The sequence below is a fragment of the Periplaneta americana genome, chromosome 15 (genome assembly GCF_040183065.1).
Source record: "Periplaneta americana isolate PAMFEO1 chromosome 15, P.americana_PAMFEO1_priV1, whole genome shotgun sequence".
NCBI classification, from domain to species: Eukaryota; Metazoa; Arthropoda; class Insecta; order Blattodea; family Blattidae; genus Periplaneta; species Periplaneta americana.
In genome coordinates this window covers 50858671-50877170 of record NC_091131.1, presented here as the reverse complement: position 1 = coordinate 50877170, position 18500 = coordinate 50858671, and the positions used below count along the sequence as shown (strand labels likewise).

The window sequence follows — 18500 nt, the reverse complement described above, 5'->3', positions numbered from 1 at the left end:
TATGTAGAACTGATATCTCTTTTGCTACTAATGTCGAATGTGAAGAGGGGAGCCTTAACCTATCACCACCCTCAATGTTCTGTAACAGGGGTAACTTCATAACTTCATCTTTTTACTGAAAATAAATCTTATTTATATTAGTCAGAAGTAATATTTAAATTAAATACTGACACTTATAAGGACGGTCTCCTGTGTGACAACGCATATGTACTAGAAGATTAGGACGCGTCCTGCAACGATAACCACATCGGTCGCATCTATGGGGACGTTCATCAGAATGCTTCATACGATGTGTCAAGACGAGATGCAGTCGGTCACATGTATAATCACCTATAAAGCAAAACAAAAGGCATTAGTCTCCTGTTTCAACAAAATCATACAGAAAAGACTTATCTCTTCTATCTAGCATGATGCAACTGCATACAATACAAGATGGCCTACATAAAGTGTTACAAATTAGTTTCTCATAGATGAATCAATAAAATTAAATGCTGATTTTTCCAAACCTCATGAGAGAAGAGGACCTTTCAGATTGCATCATCGACAGCATTCCATTGGGCACCACTCGTCTTCAAAAGCCTTTTGTCTTATGCATCTTGAATTATCGGCCTACTAGTTTCCATTCTCTTTAGTATGTTTTCTCTTCATTTTTTTGGATGGGTGTCTTCCTTTTCTCTGATGGTTTTCACTGATGTAATTTTTCTGGTCATCTTTGCTCCGAAATTCTCAAAACGTGTTCAAACCAATTGAGTGACACAGTGCCAGAGTTGCCTAAACCACAATTACACTGAAAAAAGTTATTGAAGTCTAAACTTAGATGTCGTTTTTTAAAATTACATGTTCTCAATTGGAAATTATTTTTCCTTTATTGTAATCCAATATTATCTAGTACAAGTACTTTGACACACATATAATTGATAATATACTGTCATTCTATGCAGAAATCAGGGGCCTAAAAATTTACGTCTTAGGCAACTCTGACACTGAGTCACTCAATTTAACAATTTTCTTTTAATTCTACTTATTGGAATTCATTTATCCCCTAATGTATTCATTTCTTACATGGACTCATAAAAGTGACCTAGATGCACGTGGGATTATTCCATTCTCCACTTGTAATCCATAACATACACACCACACTACAGGGATTGGGTGTGTTCTTTGTTTTCAGTTTGTCCTGTTATCTTAGGCAGTCACCTTGTGCTATGTTGACCACAGGTACTGGGGATGTGTTCCTTGTTTTCTGTTTGTCTTTACAACTGACTACAAAAAGTGGACAATTCTTCATTACAAATTAAGACGCATTCTGACTCTTACTTCTTGTCACGTAGGTATGCAGATTCCATTCTAAACCATGGTACCTGCTACTTCCGAATTTCTTAAACTCCAGGTTCCTTTTTGTGTACGATATTTAAATCTTTTTCCTTTGCTCTATTTGTTATTTGTTTCTATTGGAGGGAGGAGTGGTACTGTTTGCCAGATTACTGACAATAAGATAAACAGTGAATTACATCACGGTAAAATGGTACATCACGAGTGTATGACATCATGAACTTGACTCCAGCGAGACATGTTGGAAGCTATCACTCTCTATAATTGTGCAATATTGTGTGGTACAGTATGGTTTGCTACAATTTACAACACTGTATATTTATTTATGACTTATGTGAAGCATAATAAAGCTATAACAAGTGTAAAAGAAAGATTGAAAGAAAGGAAAATTTATAGAATGCAATAAGAGACGTGATCAGTGATAATAATTGGTAACTTAATTTGCAAAGGATTGTGGCCTGCGAGATCGCCTGATTTAGATCTGTGCGACTTTTATCTGTGAGAACACTGAAGAGGAAGACTCGCATATAATACAAGAATTGAAAGACAGCATTCAGACTATGATAGCTAGAATTACATCAACTGCATTTCAAAGTGTGTCCCAGAACCTACTCATGAGGTGCCAACTGTGTCTAGACTGTGATGGAAGTCATTTTCAGACTCTCATGTAAAAGCAGTGAGTGACTTTATTGAATGAATTTTTTTTTTTTCATACATTGTCATACAATAGTTTCTGCTCAGTTGCTTTCTGCCGAGTGTTTCGTCGGCATATGACTAGCACAGACTATTTATAAGTAGGGACCCTGTGATGTAATTTGAAAATGGCAGAAAGAAACTGTTATTTCAGCATTTCACTAATAAAAATGCAAAACATAATTGAAATACAAACAATTGATTGTTTATGTATCAGTCTCTTTCATTTAGAGTGATTTAAATCACATTTTCGAAAATGCCTCCCTGAATCTCAAGGCAACAGTCCACACAGGTATGAACTACACTTGCAGCATTTCGCATCTTCTCGTACGTCATGAGTTCTTTCGAACATTGGGAAGAATACCAGTTTGTCGCGATGTTTGATACGTTTCACCAAAGGTTTTGGAACTCGGAATTCTACAATCAGGATGACAGTGATAATCGACAGCAGTAGCTTTTGCATTACAGTCACACACTCAAAATAAACACCATATCATCATACTCCTCAGAAGAAAACTTGTAAGGCATCGTGATGTAGCTTACACAAAAGATAACAGCTTAATAAATAACGACTATCAACAACGTACACGTAGTTATGGCAACAAACATGCCTAGTATTCCATTCACTATGACGTGTTTCGAAAATTTGTAACTCTGTAATTATGAATGTGGTCTCATTAATTTATTTACATTTTTGTTCCAAATAACCTCAGGAATCACCTCCATAAACCAGGGGAGAACTTCGTGAATCTCCTGTATACATACTGAAAGCAAAGGTTTTAGTGGCTGTGATTGTGGAACAATATTGTATAAAGGTGCGTACACACTTAGCAAACGAACAACAAACGAATGCATTCGCTGAGTGAAATCGAAACGTGTGCACGTCGCAGCAAAGGCAAACCAATAGTTTGGTTTGCCTTCAGAAGTGATCCGTCACTTGTCGGTACATCAAAGGAAGTTGGTATTCGTTATGGACGGGATTTGCCACTAGTTTATAGTTTGTAGCAGAATGTAGTGCTTAGTTCAATTTCACCAAAGGGATGTCGAAACTGGAGTGAACGGAAGACGCTGTTATAAATCTTATTAATGCATATAGGGAGGAGGAAACTTTATAGAATCCCAAGCATCCTACTTACCACAATAAAGTAAGAAAACATGATGTTTGGGAAGCTATTGGAAAGATGTTCAGCTGCAAGATAGGCGAGTCAAACACGTGCAAAATTTGAAAATTTAATTTTGTTAATTTATTTTCAATGGATATATATTTGTTGTTTATTGTAGGGAGCAGAAGTCAAAAAGAAAATTGAGTACCTACTGACATCATTCCAGAGGGAAAGACAGAAGTCCATAAAAAGATCTGGAATGGGGAGTGATGAAGTGTACGAGTTAACTTGGTTCACGTAAAAACATATGTCGTTCCTTTTGGACAAATTCACGCCCAGAAAAAACGAAGTTCCAACCTTGTGCACACAAAATAAATTATTGGCACAGAAAAGTGCCTTTTCGTAAGCATGATGCGCATTCGACAAACACAGACAAATCTCTCTTTTTAGTATTTTAAGATAATTATTGTCAGTGAGGTATCCATATATTGAAACTTTCCCCTGTCTTCCAGTCATACCTTAATAAAATCTTCCAGTTCCTCAATTATAGCTGTACATACTTCTGGAACAATCCTGGTAATCAGCTGTTTCGACACTTTGAATAAATATATTAAACTTGTATGCGAATCTTCTGTAGCGAGATATTGAAGTGTTAATGCTCGCCTTTCCTGAATAGGTATTGCTTCTCATCAACCTATGTTTTTCTTAGAAATTTTTGGCCATATTTTGCACAGTAATATTTCGAAGCTTGTTTCTGAAATGTGACAGAAGTTGTGAAACTGTCCCGATTCCATTTGACGTAAATCATGAAGCAAGTCAATGCCTCTATATTGATTGTGACTTTCGTAGAGTGGCATCTGCCACAATCGCCTTTTGTTTTTTAATTTTCTTTTTGTTAAACTGCCTATAATAACAACAGCTGCACTTGCTATAATTATATTTTCGTCTGCCATTATTGCGGATTATCAGCGAACGTGAATGTTTTCTGACCATTTGCTGATGATTTGTATGTTGCTCCAAACAGCAAATGAACAACGAAGTTTCATTTCATCATTCGTTCATTATTCATTCGCTAAGTGTGTACGCACCTTAATAAGAATAATGAGAAACAAAGCACTCGAGAAAATTCTAACCACACAGTCACTGTCTATTCTATCTCAGAAGGTCTGACAAAGATCACATTCAGTTCCATTTGATGAGAATCCGTCAAGTGCGTTATGATTGCGTATTTTTTTTACATACTTACAGGAATCACATTTAAAAGGAGGACCTTGAAAGTGAGTTTTCATGTGGCCGTAATAATCTTTGTTCCAGTGACATATGAAGCCACATATCCCACACTTATATGTCACATCCTTCTCATGGACTAAAGCCAGGTGCTGCTCCAAGCGTGTCGTATCACGCGCTACATGGGCACACATGTGGCATCTTAATCCATCTTCAGTTACATCTCCTGCAAAGAATCACATTATTGACTATAACTCGCAATACTGGTCAAATCCTTAATATATATCAATATTTCAATAATTCTTAATTTAAGAAACTATGTTACAGGTATTCAAAAACAAACATTTTTCACATTTTTCTAAATACGTTTTGATGAGATTTAGAATAAAGTACAGTAATAAAAATAACAAATTAATCACTGATTAACAATAACTTCTTTACTGTGATAATATTATAAAATACATGGCTGACTGTTTCGAGGTGGTGTCCCTCATTGTCCAAAGTCTAGTCAGCCAGGTATTTTTATAATATTAACACAGTAAAGAAGTTATTGTTAATCAGTGATTATACAAGTGTTAAAAGAATGTACCAAACAATGAAGAATAAATGAATTTAATTGATGCCTTAAGATAAATTTTATCGCAATAAAAGTTTTTAAAATTATTAAATATCAGATAGTTCCAAAATAATATAGAGTGTATTTGGTTTAGTATTTAGGCATTCGATAGCACATTTCTGGCCTCATTCCAAGCTGATTTCACCCAATATAATTCAAGTTTCATTGTTAAGGGAATATTTATTCAAGAAGTTATAATTATGAGAAAGTGTTGTCGTTAAGAAAATGCTCAGAAATTTGTAACCTCATGAACAACATTCAGCAATTCATTAATTAATAATACAATAATTCATTGCACGACAGCCCTTGAAGGGCAAAGGCCGACCATGCGTCTACTGGGGGTCACGTCCTATGCCTCAGCAAAGGTGAACGATCATCCAACCAGAACAGGGATATCATATTATTAGCGCGATGATCTTCCCAGCCATTACAGCTGGTTTTCGTAACCTGATTTTGCTACCTATCCTAGCTTTCCAAATTTATCACCATGTTCAGTGGGCACCAGTGGCAGACACTGGCCAAAATTTCATAAGAAATGTATCATATGTAGATTATTATCGAACTTTGATCATGGCAAGTGCGTTACTTGAAGGTATATGCTTGAAACTGAAAAAAAATATATTGTTTTGCGCAATTATCCTTATTAACTATTCGACTCCGAGTTCGAGTGAGTCAAGGAATATAGCCTTCAATTCATAAACATTAAATACACAACACTCTGTATTGATATTGTAAAGATTAGTTAAATTTGTAGGCCTATAGTTTAGTCATTACTCACCATTATAATCTTGCTAACAGAAAACATTTTTGTTTCATCGAAAAATCTCTGAAATTTTTATTAAATTGCTAAATTTATTATTATTATTATTATTATTATTATTATTATTATTATTACTACTACTACTATTATTTTGTTTTTGTTTTTGTTGTTGGAAACATATCGAAGTGTATACGACCAAAGGGTATATTGCATTCACAAGAAATGTTCCATTAAATAATAATCACATTTCATTTCCTTATTTCTACCAGTAAGTTGCATTTTCAACTTAATTTTTAGGGTCTATTTCTTAGTTTATACAAAATATGAAATATAAACATCTATGATGAGTTGATTACTGGTACGATACATCATTTCTAATAAGACAACACAACAAACTGCCATATCTCGTTGCGAAAATACCTTGAATTGATGACAATAGGCCTTCCTGCAGGCATAAATATTTTGACTGCAGTTGCGCAATTCATTTCGCTTTATTTTATTCAACATTACGAACTTACGCACAAAACACATCTAGCATTATTCATGTTCCTTCCAATGTCTAGGATATGTTTACTCCTTATAACCAATCGCACAGAGTATTTACAAGCTTTTCCCCACTCGTTTGTTAATATTAGCAATAATATAACGTGAAATGTGTCTTCGTGTTCGTAATGTTTAGACTTCAGTAATATTTGTATTTTGTATAACAACCCCTCACATACAAATTCGGTACCGGTAACGTTAATAATTAATTGTAAATTCTGTAATTAAATGAGAACATATTACATAATCCGAAATTATTTTAATCAGTACCTACTGGTATTAACTGCTATTGTTGTATCAATATCAGTATCTACATGAATCCTGGGATCTCTACAATGTTAGTCCTAGCAGTGACATGATAAATGGCTGTAATTATTGTTGTTCTAATGCCTAAACATTTGGCGATAAAACCATTATTGTTCTTGCGCTCCAATACTTTTGAGGGATCAGTTGAGTTAGCTCTGTGGTAGCACGTCTGCCTCCAGACTAGATGGTCCAGGTTCAATTCCCGATGGAGTCAGAGATTTTCGTGTAAAATTTCTATCTTGGGACAATTTCCAATCTTTCTAGACTGTGCGCCAATATGCCTAAGTTAAATCCAAAATCTCTCCGCAGTGCATATGTAGAGAAGGCATATGTCACGTTGATAGTGATTCGTCCACTGGACAGGGATGTTAAGCCTGACAACCCCCTTGATGCTATTCGACAGGAGTAAGCTATATGCCAACACTGGGTTTCCCCTCCTCCCTTTCACATCATTATCATCATCATCATCATCATCATCATCATCATCATCCTCCTCCTCCTCCTCCTCCTCCTCACCCTAGTACATGACATAACTCTCCACAGATACACATGATGCATGGCTAACAGAAGTGGTGTGCAACTTGAAAATGGATCACAGTCCTGTTATCTATCCGCAATATATGGAACCCGAATCACATAAGTGAAGTGGGTAGGCATTATATATACACACACTTTTGAGGAATAGTATCGTGCATAAATAGGGCTAAGCATCTTTTGAGATGATTCGGATTCATTATTTCATTTGAATTACACGGAAATGCAGCTCAGTTACTTGGAGTTAGCTTTGAAGTCATGACATGCTTACCTTGGACATCCTCATCACTTGCAGTGTCTTGCCTTTGTCTCACACCTTTATTCCTGCGAGAGGCTAGAGCTGCTTTCAGGGCAGCCAATCGAGCACCTGGGCGTGCCCCAAAGAATTTCTGTTTACACCTACGACGTGCTCGTCGTAAAACTAAAACAACAATAATTCCCACTGATTAACTTTTATAACCTCTTTACTGGGTTAATATGAAGAAATTATCTGGCTGACTAGTTTCAAAGTGATATTCTTCATTGTCCAAAGCCTTCAATGGACAATTGGACTAAACGTAGGAAAGGAAACTCTTCACGAAGTAGCAATGATAGTAGGTTAAGATTATCGGCTTTGCAATATGTATGAACACAGCAATAGACACAAAGAGGTCCATAAAGATAAGTGGAAGTTATCAGATCAACAGAGAACTAATCAAACTAACCATAATACAGTAATAGATGTCAGGCATAAATCAAACTTACGAGATGTCAGCTCTAGATTCGGATCATTATTTCCTGTCTGTAAAAATAAGAACTAAAATAACTAAAATCAAAGTGGAAAAATAAGAATTAAAGAATAAGTAGAACATAAGGAAACTGAAGCTGAGGCATGAATGTGAATACTTCACTAGCAAAATATCGGAAACGATAAATAATACAACAAAACAACCACTAAACAATAACAACACTTGATATCTCATAAAAAGAGCATTATAAAAGTGGCAGATGAATAGGAAAAGAACCCCACAAAGGAGGGAAAAGGGGCTTTTGATAAGTGTTCAGGAATTGTTTTCTAATGTTACCGTAACCTTGTTTAAAATCAATAAATAATTGATGTACATCAATGTTATATTCATAGCATTTTTCTAACACCTAACTATAAATATCTGACCTGTTGTTGACCTATTAGTCCTAAATTCAAAAAGTTCGAAATGGTGCATATTTGTGTTGTATAGGGTGATCATACAGAGACTAATCAACATACCAATGAACCAACAAGACTATAATGAAGAAGTACACGCTATAAAATATTTTTTTTTTTTTATCCAATGCCATCAGGTTGTCTTTTCGACATTTCTGGTCTTCTCTCCTGGCCGTGGTTTAGTTGTAACCCACTTCTGAGGTTGGGGCGCCTGGAAGGCGGAGTTACATTATCCCAATGATGTGATTGGATGATTATGATAATGTGGTGCCAGGAGAGGTCTTAAATCTAAACTTAACCTAAATTCCAGACCATGGACAAACACAGGAATAATCCCCTTTAAGGAAAAATTCCTGTGCTCTAAAATATATAGCACAAGAAAACGGATACAACCCTAACATAACAGTCAACATCAACAAGACTAAACACAATCACAAGAAACAAACACAACACAAGCACATGAACACAGCAAATACATCACACTAAGATACAAAAATAAAAACACATATAAGTTTGCAAAGTTCTTTAAGAAATTGAAATGCAACATTGCATTGAGAACACAAAATACACTACAGAAACATCTCAACACATAGACAAGACACACAAAGAAATCTAATAGGTGTTTACAAATTAACATGTAATAAACGACTTCTACATTAGACAAACTGGGAAATATTTTCAAACACGATACAAGGAGCATATCGCAGTCATAACTAGATCACACAATTCAAAACACACAACATTTTCACAATCGCTGCCGAACAATAACAAATGAATAATACCTATCAACAAATACGAATAATAACAAATGAATGACACCTATCGACAAATAACAAATGGCGATCTCACATGAAAATGTCCGAAACCAAACTATTTATTTAAATTAAAAATGATTGATAATAATAATTTTTTTTATTAAGATCGGCCAAAAAAATAGTATGCAATACATGTGTTAAGTGCACAACAGAATCTCGGAAATAGAGAATATACTACAGCAGTCTACAAATATGTGTACTTCATAATACTTACTTAGTTTACGTTTTACTCTTGTTGTCTTGGTGACTGAAGGACGTGCATCACATTTTTCCGATTTTACATCTCCTACTCCATTAACTTGTGAGTCACTAGGAAGATCAGACTCTGATTCCTACAATCATAAATGTCAGACATAGTAACATAGGCTACATGACAATAATCACAAAATACTGGAGTTTACTGTGAACTAGTGATATGGTATCAAGGGAGATTGCATTTATCCAAAATTTATTATAGAAAAATCATATACACCCAAGATATTTAATAAGTTCATTCTTTTCTACAGATGGAAGTACTTCCCTGAACTCAGTGTAAGATTATACTGTATAAGCTCTCTCTGTCGGGTAACAATGGTTTTGCTCTTCTCAGCATTTATTTCCAGACCTATAGATAGCATAAAATTTTTCGTGATGTTTTCATTTTGTGATCCAAAGAGAGCATTAAATTTTCTTGCAATTTCAGCTAAATTAATTAGGAATTGTTGTGGATTACTAAAATTCATTATTGCAGAGGACTACTAATCCGGAGCTATGCTTGGTCGTGGGTTCGATGTCATCTTGGGCTGATTACCTGATTGAGTTTTTACCGAGGTTTTCCCAAACCATATGGCAAATGTCAGATAATCTATGGCGAATTCTCGGTATCATCTCCTCAAATACCATCTCACTATCATCATTTTCATCGACGCTAAGTAACCTATTAGTTGGTACAGCGTTGTTATATACCCACTAAAAAAGTAAGATTTAGAGAAGGTAAAAATTAATAAAACGACAAATTTGCTCTATGATCAGTTCTTAAATATGCAAAATAAAAAATGTATGATAAAATAAACTCAAAACATGTTAAATAAACCTGGTTATACAAATCTTTTAGATATATGCACGTTCAAAAAAATATACATAGGTATAAACTTCCGCAGTCTAATAATTAACTAGACATGTACATAATTATGTCCTCTTTTGGAAAGTAAAACCCAGCTCCATTAGTTATTTTGTCTAAATCCTCTAAGTAGTCAGTGTAGATGTGTATGTATCCTCCAACTTTACCTATTATTTTTGTTCAAAGAGAGGAAGAACATTTATCAATTATTCACTAACAAATGGTGGACTATGTAACGAGTTGTGGAAAACAAATTATTTTGTTAGCCTGGCATTTCATTGTCTTTAAAGAGAGAGAGTATGGATAAAAACTGCATTTGCTACGTAGTCGTATCAGTACGGTATTTTATTTTTAAATTATGTTACTTCAGTTTTCAAACCAATTAGACCAATATTAATGGTTAATGGTTAAAATATTTTGTTAGTAATAGCTTTTGTTAGTATTTCCTTTAATAACATTATTTTCAATTGCAACAGCTGTTCAACATCGAAATTCAATGTGGTAGAGAAATGGCAAACAAATGTTTTCTAGGGTCCTCTGTTAAGGACAGGGTTTTTTACTTGTCGTAAATCTATGAATCTATGACAGGGTCTCCTAGCTTTACTTTTCTCCTGAAGCGAACCATGATAAGGATTTTACTGTTCATTAAAATGGATCGCCGTCAGTCAATTTTGAACCCACAAACACTGAATTCAATGACTGGCATGATAATAGCAAGACCACCAAGGACGACCTCATTCTGTTACATGAGTCTAACGTAAGTGAATCAGTGCCAGTATTCTTTTTTAAAGCACCAAACCTAACAAAACTAGGAAATGCACGCAAGTGCAAGAACATGCCCTTTTCCACTTTCAGAGCAATAGTATATCACATGAATTGACCCAGTGCAACAAAGATTTTAAAATCTTTCCGGTGAAAATTTAGAAATAAATTTTTTGCAGTATGTTATAGCTGACCTGTGTCCTCGTTATCATCTGCTGTCCAGGGCTGGCATCGTCTGACACAGTTTCCTGCAGGCCCTCCATAGCTGAGGACACTGCAACATTTAGGAATGAATCGCTGTCCAGTGGAAATCCAGTCTGCATAAACAAAACATCAAGTAAATCAGTCAACATCAAAACTCAAACCGATAGCTAAAGCAAGGTTCTTTAGTTGTTCTGGAAGTGTAGCTTGGGATATTGCAGAACTAAGGGTGATTGTGGAGTTTTAATGGGATGATGATAATCGTGACAGAGAACTGGAGAATCTCTTGTAGTACAATATTGACGGTTATTTATAAGCAGACGGTGATGGTGGCAATCACAGTCCAATGCCCCAACTCTCACAGTTGGAATTCATGAAATTCATGTGGCAGCCACAGTCCACTGCTCCATCTCTCATGGTTGGAATTCATGACATTCATGTGGCAGCCACAGTCCACTGCTCCAGCTCTCATGGTTTGAATTCATGAAATTCATGTGGCAACCACAGTCCACTGCTCCAGCTATCATGGTTGGAGTTCATGAAATTCATGTGGCAACCACAGTCCACTGCTCCAGCTCTCATGGTTGGAATTCATGAAATTCATGTGGCAACCACAGTCCTTGCTCCAGCTTTCATGGTTGGAATTCATGAAATTCATGTGACAACCACAGTCCACTGCTCCAGCTCTCATGGTTGGAATTCATGAAATTCATGTGGCAACCACAGTCACTGCCCCAACTCTCACAGTAGGACTTCATGAAATTCATGTGGCAACCACAGTCCACTGCTCCAGCTCTCATGGTTGGGATTAATGAAATTCATGTGGCAACCACAGTCCTTGCTCCAGCTTTCATGGTTGGAATTCATGAAATTCATGTGGCAACCACAGTCCACTGCTCCAGCTCTCATGGTTGGAATTCATGAAATTCATGTGGCAACCACAGTCCACTGCTCCAGCTCTCATGGTTGGGATTCATGAAATTCATGTGGCAACCACAGTCCACTGCCCCAACTCTCACGGTAGGACTTCATGAAATTCATGTGGCAACCACAGTCCACTGCTCCAGCTCTCATGGTTGGAATTCATGAAATTCATGTGGCAACCACAGTCCACTGCTCCAGCTCTCATGGTTGGAATTCATGAAATTCATGTGGCAACCACAGTCCACTGCTCCAGCTCTCATGGTTGGAATTCATGAAATTCATGTGGCAACCACAGTCCACTACCCCAATTCTCATGGTAGGACTTCATGAAATTCATGTGGCAACCACAGTCCACTGCTCCAGCTCTCATGGTTGGAATTCATGAAATTCATGTGGCAACCACAGTAAACTGCTCCAGCTCTCATGTTTGCGATTCATGAAATTCATGTGGCAACCACAGTCCACTGCTCCAGCTCTCATGGTTGGAATTCATGAAATTCATGTGGCAACCACAGTAAACTGCTCCAGCTCTCATGGTTGCGATTCATGAAATTCATGTGGCAACCACAGTCCACTGCTCCAGCTCTCATGGTTGGAATTCATGAAATTCATGTGGCAACCACAGTCCACTGCTCCAGCTCTCATGGTTGGAATTCATGAAATTCATGTGGCAACCACAGTCCACTGCTCCAGCTCTCATGGTTGGAATTCATGAAATTCATGTGGCAACCACAGTCCACTGCTCCAGCTCTCATGGTTGGAATTCATGAAATTCATGTGGCAACCACAGTCCACTGCTCCAGCTCTCATGGTTGGAATTCATGAAATTCATGTGGCAACCACAGTCCACTGCTCCAGCTCTCATGGTTGGAATTCATGAAATTCATGTGGCAACCACAATCCACTGCTCCAGCTCTCATGGTTGGAATTCATGAAATTCATGTGGCAACCACAGTCCACTGCTCCAGCTCTCATGGTTGGAATTCATGAAATTCATGTGGCAACCACAGTCCACTGCTACAGCCCTCATGGTTGGAATTCATGAAATTGATGTGGCAACCACAGTCCACTACCCCAACTCTCACAGTTGATGAGTGGCTGCCTAGACAATAGTTGTGATATCAGGTAAATCAATAATAAAAATTTGATGAATCTGTACACTAGAGATCATGAATGTCAACAGGGAGCATGAAGACTACATATGAAGGATGACTTTGTAGTCTGCAAACAAGCACACTAGCACAAAGTTATCGGAATGGTTGTGATAAATTGTCATAAACAGGTTGACATACTGCATTGTGTTTGTTTAATAATGACTCTTAGGCATTAATTTGATCTTATTTTCTGATTCGTTTCGCACGTTTTGCATTAATTGTGAAATACCTTCCTGTAATATTATTCAAATAATACTCGGTTGAAAACCATTGTTAAATTGTTGTGGTGTGAGTCGTGCTCTGTAAGGAGCTTCAAGTGTCAGGTCATTTTTTTGTTTCTAGGACTGCACATTCGAGTGATAAAATAATAGGCCTAAAGATAAAACTGAAGTTATAAAACCGTAGCACTGGACGAAGTGACTGGATTTGTAACACATCAATATGATGAAAGGGTGGTGGCTGGCACATTTTCAACAAAAAAAGTGACAACTCCGTTTTTGAAACCAGCCTCATTTGTGTATCTAAGTAAACATTATTATATTCTCTAAGTACTAAAACATGCAATTTTAACAAGAGTTGAATCAAGGAATGTTACAGACCAAAATCATTTGATTTCATTTTTTATTACGAGTAAGTAAGCTCAAAAAAGAGTTATTTCCTGAATCCAAATCTTTGGAAAGATGATTTGCTAAAGAAATAAGCTACCTATAAAATAAAATATAATGTCCAAAGTGACCAACAAGCAAATAATTTTCGTTTTAGGTTAGTATTACTACAAGAAATTTATTATTTTCGGACAAGTTAGAGTATCCACCGGTCACTGAACGAATATTTCATACTTTTATCCAATTTTCAATACTTTTATCACAGCCACAACACATTTCAATTCTTATTGTGATATATATATAAAATTATCACTACATTAACACATTTAATATATCACAAAACATACACTGAACGAACTAAATGTAACTATTATGAAAGTCGCCATATTTTCTTTCTGGTTGCAAAACGGTATTTGTCGAATACAGGGGGGAGAGGAATTAATCCTTCCCATTGAAGGCTTTAAGGAACCAACCTGGACAAATACCCAATGTCCCATCCCTACCTTCCCGTGGTGCAGCTGTTAATAAGCATAATTTTACAATCTGAACTAAAGGGAGGGGCTACTCATCAATTAGCACTGGTCAGCTTGATGAGTTAATGACCGAATTTGGTATAATTTTCCTCTATTCAATTCCTAATTCTCTCTTTACCCTTTTCTATCCAGTCCTCTGACTTAACTCTTACTTTCTTCGACCCCGACAGTATTAGAGCATTCGACGCCTAGGGGTTCATTTCACTTTCCTTCCTACCCTTTCTACTTTTCTGTTCCTAGTGCTGACCTGCTATGGCACTAAAATCGTCCTCCAGTGGCTTAAGGAGGGAAAGTTGGTGATCAACAAGATATCCCAACTAGGTCCAGTGGACCCGTCGACCAACAGCAGTTGTGGTCCTCCAGACATGCTGGGGGTTGTGTGTGACTGAAGTAGCCACCATAACGTTAAAATATGGTGTTCACTTAAATCGGCTACAACTTGCCATTTTCTAAATCTGTGCGTCAGTGGCTAACCATGACAATATCTTTGAAAAATATCGGAGTGCAAGAGGTCAAATGACTTTATTGTCAAATGCCTGGCATTAGAAAACAACAACAACATATTTTCTTTCTGGAATTACGATCCACTTCCACTAGATGGCTACTGACATGAGTAGCAGGATCAGCAATACATGCAAACAAAATGATACTAAACGTGAGGAATCGTACTACAGGTGTGAAGAATTATGTGACAGGTTAGGTTTGATTAGGTGTGTAGTATTATTACCATGTTGGCGACACTGAAATCCACTGTTACATTAACGAAATATGGCATTCACGCACGACGATTTTCGTATATAAGTAAGGTACGTATTTAGGGTGGGCTGGATGGGCTTACAGCTCTCCTAGTGATCACATCAATTTCTACTAATCAATACTATAAATCCAAGGCATTTTCAAGATATTTTATCAAGTTCCTATAGTGGCTGGGCCATAAATAACCTTAAACTTATTTTCATCACTATCATCATTAGCTCTACAGCCAGGTTCGAGCCTTGGCTTCCTTCAGGACTTTCCTCCACTTTTCTCTATCCCTGGCAACCATACATCAAATTGATTATTTTAACGAAAATAATTAGTCTATTCTCTGTCTAATTCTATACTTGTGTACTTCCTAGATCCAGAGCAACAGTAAATTACCAAAACATAATATGTTAATAAGAGTTTTTTTTAGTTAGTTAACGACGCTGTATCAACTACTAGATTATTCAGTGTCGATGAGATTGGTGATAGTGAAGTGGTATTGGGCGAGATGTGGCCAAGGATTCGCCATAGATTACCTGGCATTCACCTTACGATTGGGGAAAACCTCGGAAAAAACCCAAGCAGGGAATCGAACCCGCGCCCGAGCGCAACTTAAGACCGGCAGGCAAGCGCCTTAACTGACTGAGCCACGCCGGTGGCAAGATTTGAATTAAAAATGCCAAAGGTAAAATCCACTCTACTCAAAAAGAAGTCTCTCGCAACAAAGCTTTAGAATCATGACTAAAGCAACTTATCAAATAAAGTACCATAAATTGTCCATAAGTTATTGTAAATACAAAGTGATCCATATGGGAATATACAAAATAAAAATGTTGCAACTTGAGAATGGCTACCGGTATTATTTATCTTTCTATAATCTGTGAAATAGGCTACATTCAAGAAGGAGGGGAGTTTTGACCACATTTAGATCTCAATGTGCCCCCATTGTATACGCAACACAATTCACATCATGAGGCTAAAAGCTACCATGTATTAACGTACATTTCGGGATAATTTTTTCAAAATCTGAGAGAATTTTTGCTTTGAAATCATCAAGAACCCTGTGTTGCTGTGCACAGACATCTTTCTTTACAAAACCTCAAACAAAAATATCGGGTAGTGTCATGTCCGGAGAATTTGGAGGCCACGCAATTGGTCCACTAAAACCACATCAGTTGATGTCAAATGTTATTCAGAAAAACACGAACTTCGTTTCTTTAATGAGAATAGACAATAAGCATTGGTAGCAGAAGGGATGTTAGTCTTACGTGCTTTCCGCCTTTACTCCCCTAATGAGATATATTCCTTGGTACTAATTTTATGTTAGAGGATGAATAAACCTTAGGGTTATTGTGTGGCCAGAATTAGATTAACGAAGAAAATATACGACCCTAATTGGGAATCGAACTTGTAAACTTCCAGTTTACAGTGCAACTCCTCAACAACGACACTACCACATACTTCCGTACAAAATAGCTAAATTACTTATTAAATTCCGAAGAGAAAGCTGTTATTTTATAATTGAAATATCTCAACTGCAACCTAAGAAAATTAAGTTTTTGTGTAGTTTTTCTTTTCTGTGGTGCAACGACCCATGGAGGGCCAAGACAGACTGTTGGCCTCATGTCCATATCCTTCAGCAGAGGTGAACAATCATCCAACCAGTACAGGGTAACAAATGGTCAGCATGATTATCCCCCCCCCCTCCCAGCCATTATATCGGATTTACGAATTTCACTTCCTCAAATTTATGATGATGGTGGGTAGGCACCGGTTCAACACATTGATCGAAATTCCCCCACAAGGGCTCGAACAATCGCTCATTCCGTATCACTAGTACAAGGCATGACACCTTACATCATGCAGCAATGGCGTGGGGCTTTTTTTGTGGTAAGAAGTACAAAAATGTTATCAATTGATTATAATTTCAAAGATCTTAAATTGAGAACAAGCCGCGATATAAGCTTACATTATTAGGTAATTAGTTTTGGAATGCTCACTTAGATGACTAAATGGATGCAGAGAATCAGGGAAAAGTGGTAAATTACTACACATTTAATCTCTTCATATCAAATGATCCTGCAATGTAAGCATATGAACAATTAATGATGACTGACCTGTGAAAACTTATCTTGTAGTGCTTGATAAATACTCTGATACTTTGGAAAAAGGAGATTATTATCAACAAGAGCTTGCAGGATGAAGTACAGAGATATCTCACTAGTTGAATACAGTGGCTCACGATCCACATGTTCAGATATTGCAGCTCCATCAAGAGTATTCCAATCTACAAACATTAACAAAGTCTTCATATGGCGTTCTCTTGTACTGATGTCATGATTAATCCACCGAGTGATCAAGCCAAGAATGGCATTCTGAGGAACAGTCCAAGCCTGTGAAGTGTTAACAAAGTTACAACACTATAAGTTTAGTAATGACATGTAAAGGAGATCAAACATAATTACATTAAATTGTATGGGTAATAAGCAGCAGGTACCTTATCAGAGAAGAAAGCTTCGAGTTTTGGTAAAGAACAATTCAGTATTTCATCTTGCAATATCACCTTGTTTAAATGCACTTGCACAAATAAGGTTGCTGCTTTTGACAAAGCAGGCATGTTGTATTTTTCAGCCATTTCTTTGACCGACAAACAATTTGTGATGTCCAAATATCTATCTAAGTATTCTGCGCAATAACTTTTGAGTTTAGCAACAAGGAAATGATTCGCCAGGCGTAACAATTCAGTAACATTGTTCTTATCTATTACAACTGAACCGGTATACATGTAGTTCAACAAGCATTGAAAAATGTCAGAGTTCTGACAGGTAACTGTCAATCTCTCTTTAACGGTGCGATGCATTTTTAGTATTGAATCAAAATACGGCGAACATGAAGCCAGAACATTTCTGTGTGCACGAAACTGTTTTCCCTCAACATACAAAGTCACGTCACAAAATCTTCCTTGTTCCCTTTGAGTTTTCAATTTTTCCAATACAACGTTTCCGTGTTGATTCTCTGTGAAGTTCATAGGATTATTTGGAAGAGCTGTTAAAGCCATACTGAGAAAGTGACTAATTTCGTGAAAACATTTGACTCTGGTTTTGTAACTATTTCCTATAATTGTAAATATGTGGACGAAGAGTCGAAAATATTTCTTTTAAACTTGTATTAGTCCATAATTCACGATGTCAAACATTACAGCATTGGTATGAAAAATCTGTATAGAATAAGGTATGTCTGGTTTCATTTTTATAAGATATGTATAAACTTGAAATACAAATTAACTAAAACTGCAACAGCAGCCGAACTTAGACCAACAGACGTCAAAACTGACAGAAGCGGCCTGCCGAGTGCCGATATCGAAAA

At 36.7% G+C, this 18500-nt stretch overlaps 1 protein-coding gene across 2 annotated transcripts in view; it reads right to left on the bottom strand.

Annotated features, from left to right (window-relative positions):
- The window catches only part of LOC138714911 (myoneurin-like), a 37568-nt gene extending 19097 nt beyond the window's left edge, over positions 1-18471 (bottom strand). For both annotated transcript variants that reach the window (XR_011336113.1, XM_069847190.1), the window contains exons 1-7: positions 17632-18471; positions 17252-17527; positions 11168-11290; positions 9327-9444; positions 7386-7535; positions 4375-4581; positions 172-330 (exon numbers count right to left, since the gene is read on the bottom strand). Coding sequence is in view for 1 of the 2 variants with exons in the window: in XM_069847190.1 (XP_069703291.1) it covers positions 172-330; positions 4375-4581; positions 7386-7535; positions 9327-9444; positions 11168-11290; positions 17252-17527; positions 17632-18192 (1594 nt within the window). In the remaining variant the exon portion in view is untranslated. The remainder of the gene's footprint in view (positions 1-171; positions 331-4374; positions 4582-7385; positions 7536-9326; positions 9445-11167; positions 11291-17251; positions 17528-17631) is intronic.
- Positions 18472-18500: the final 29 nt, after the last annotated feature.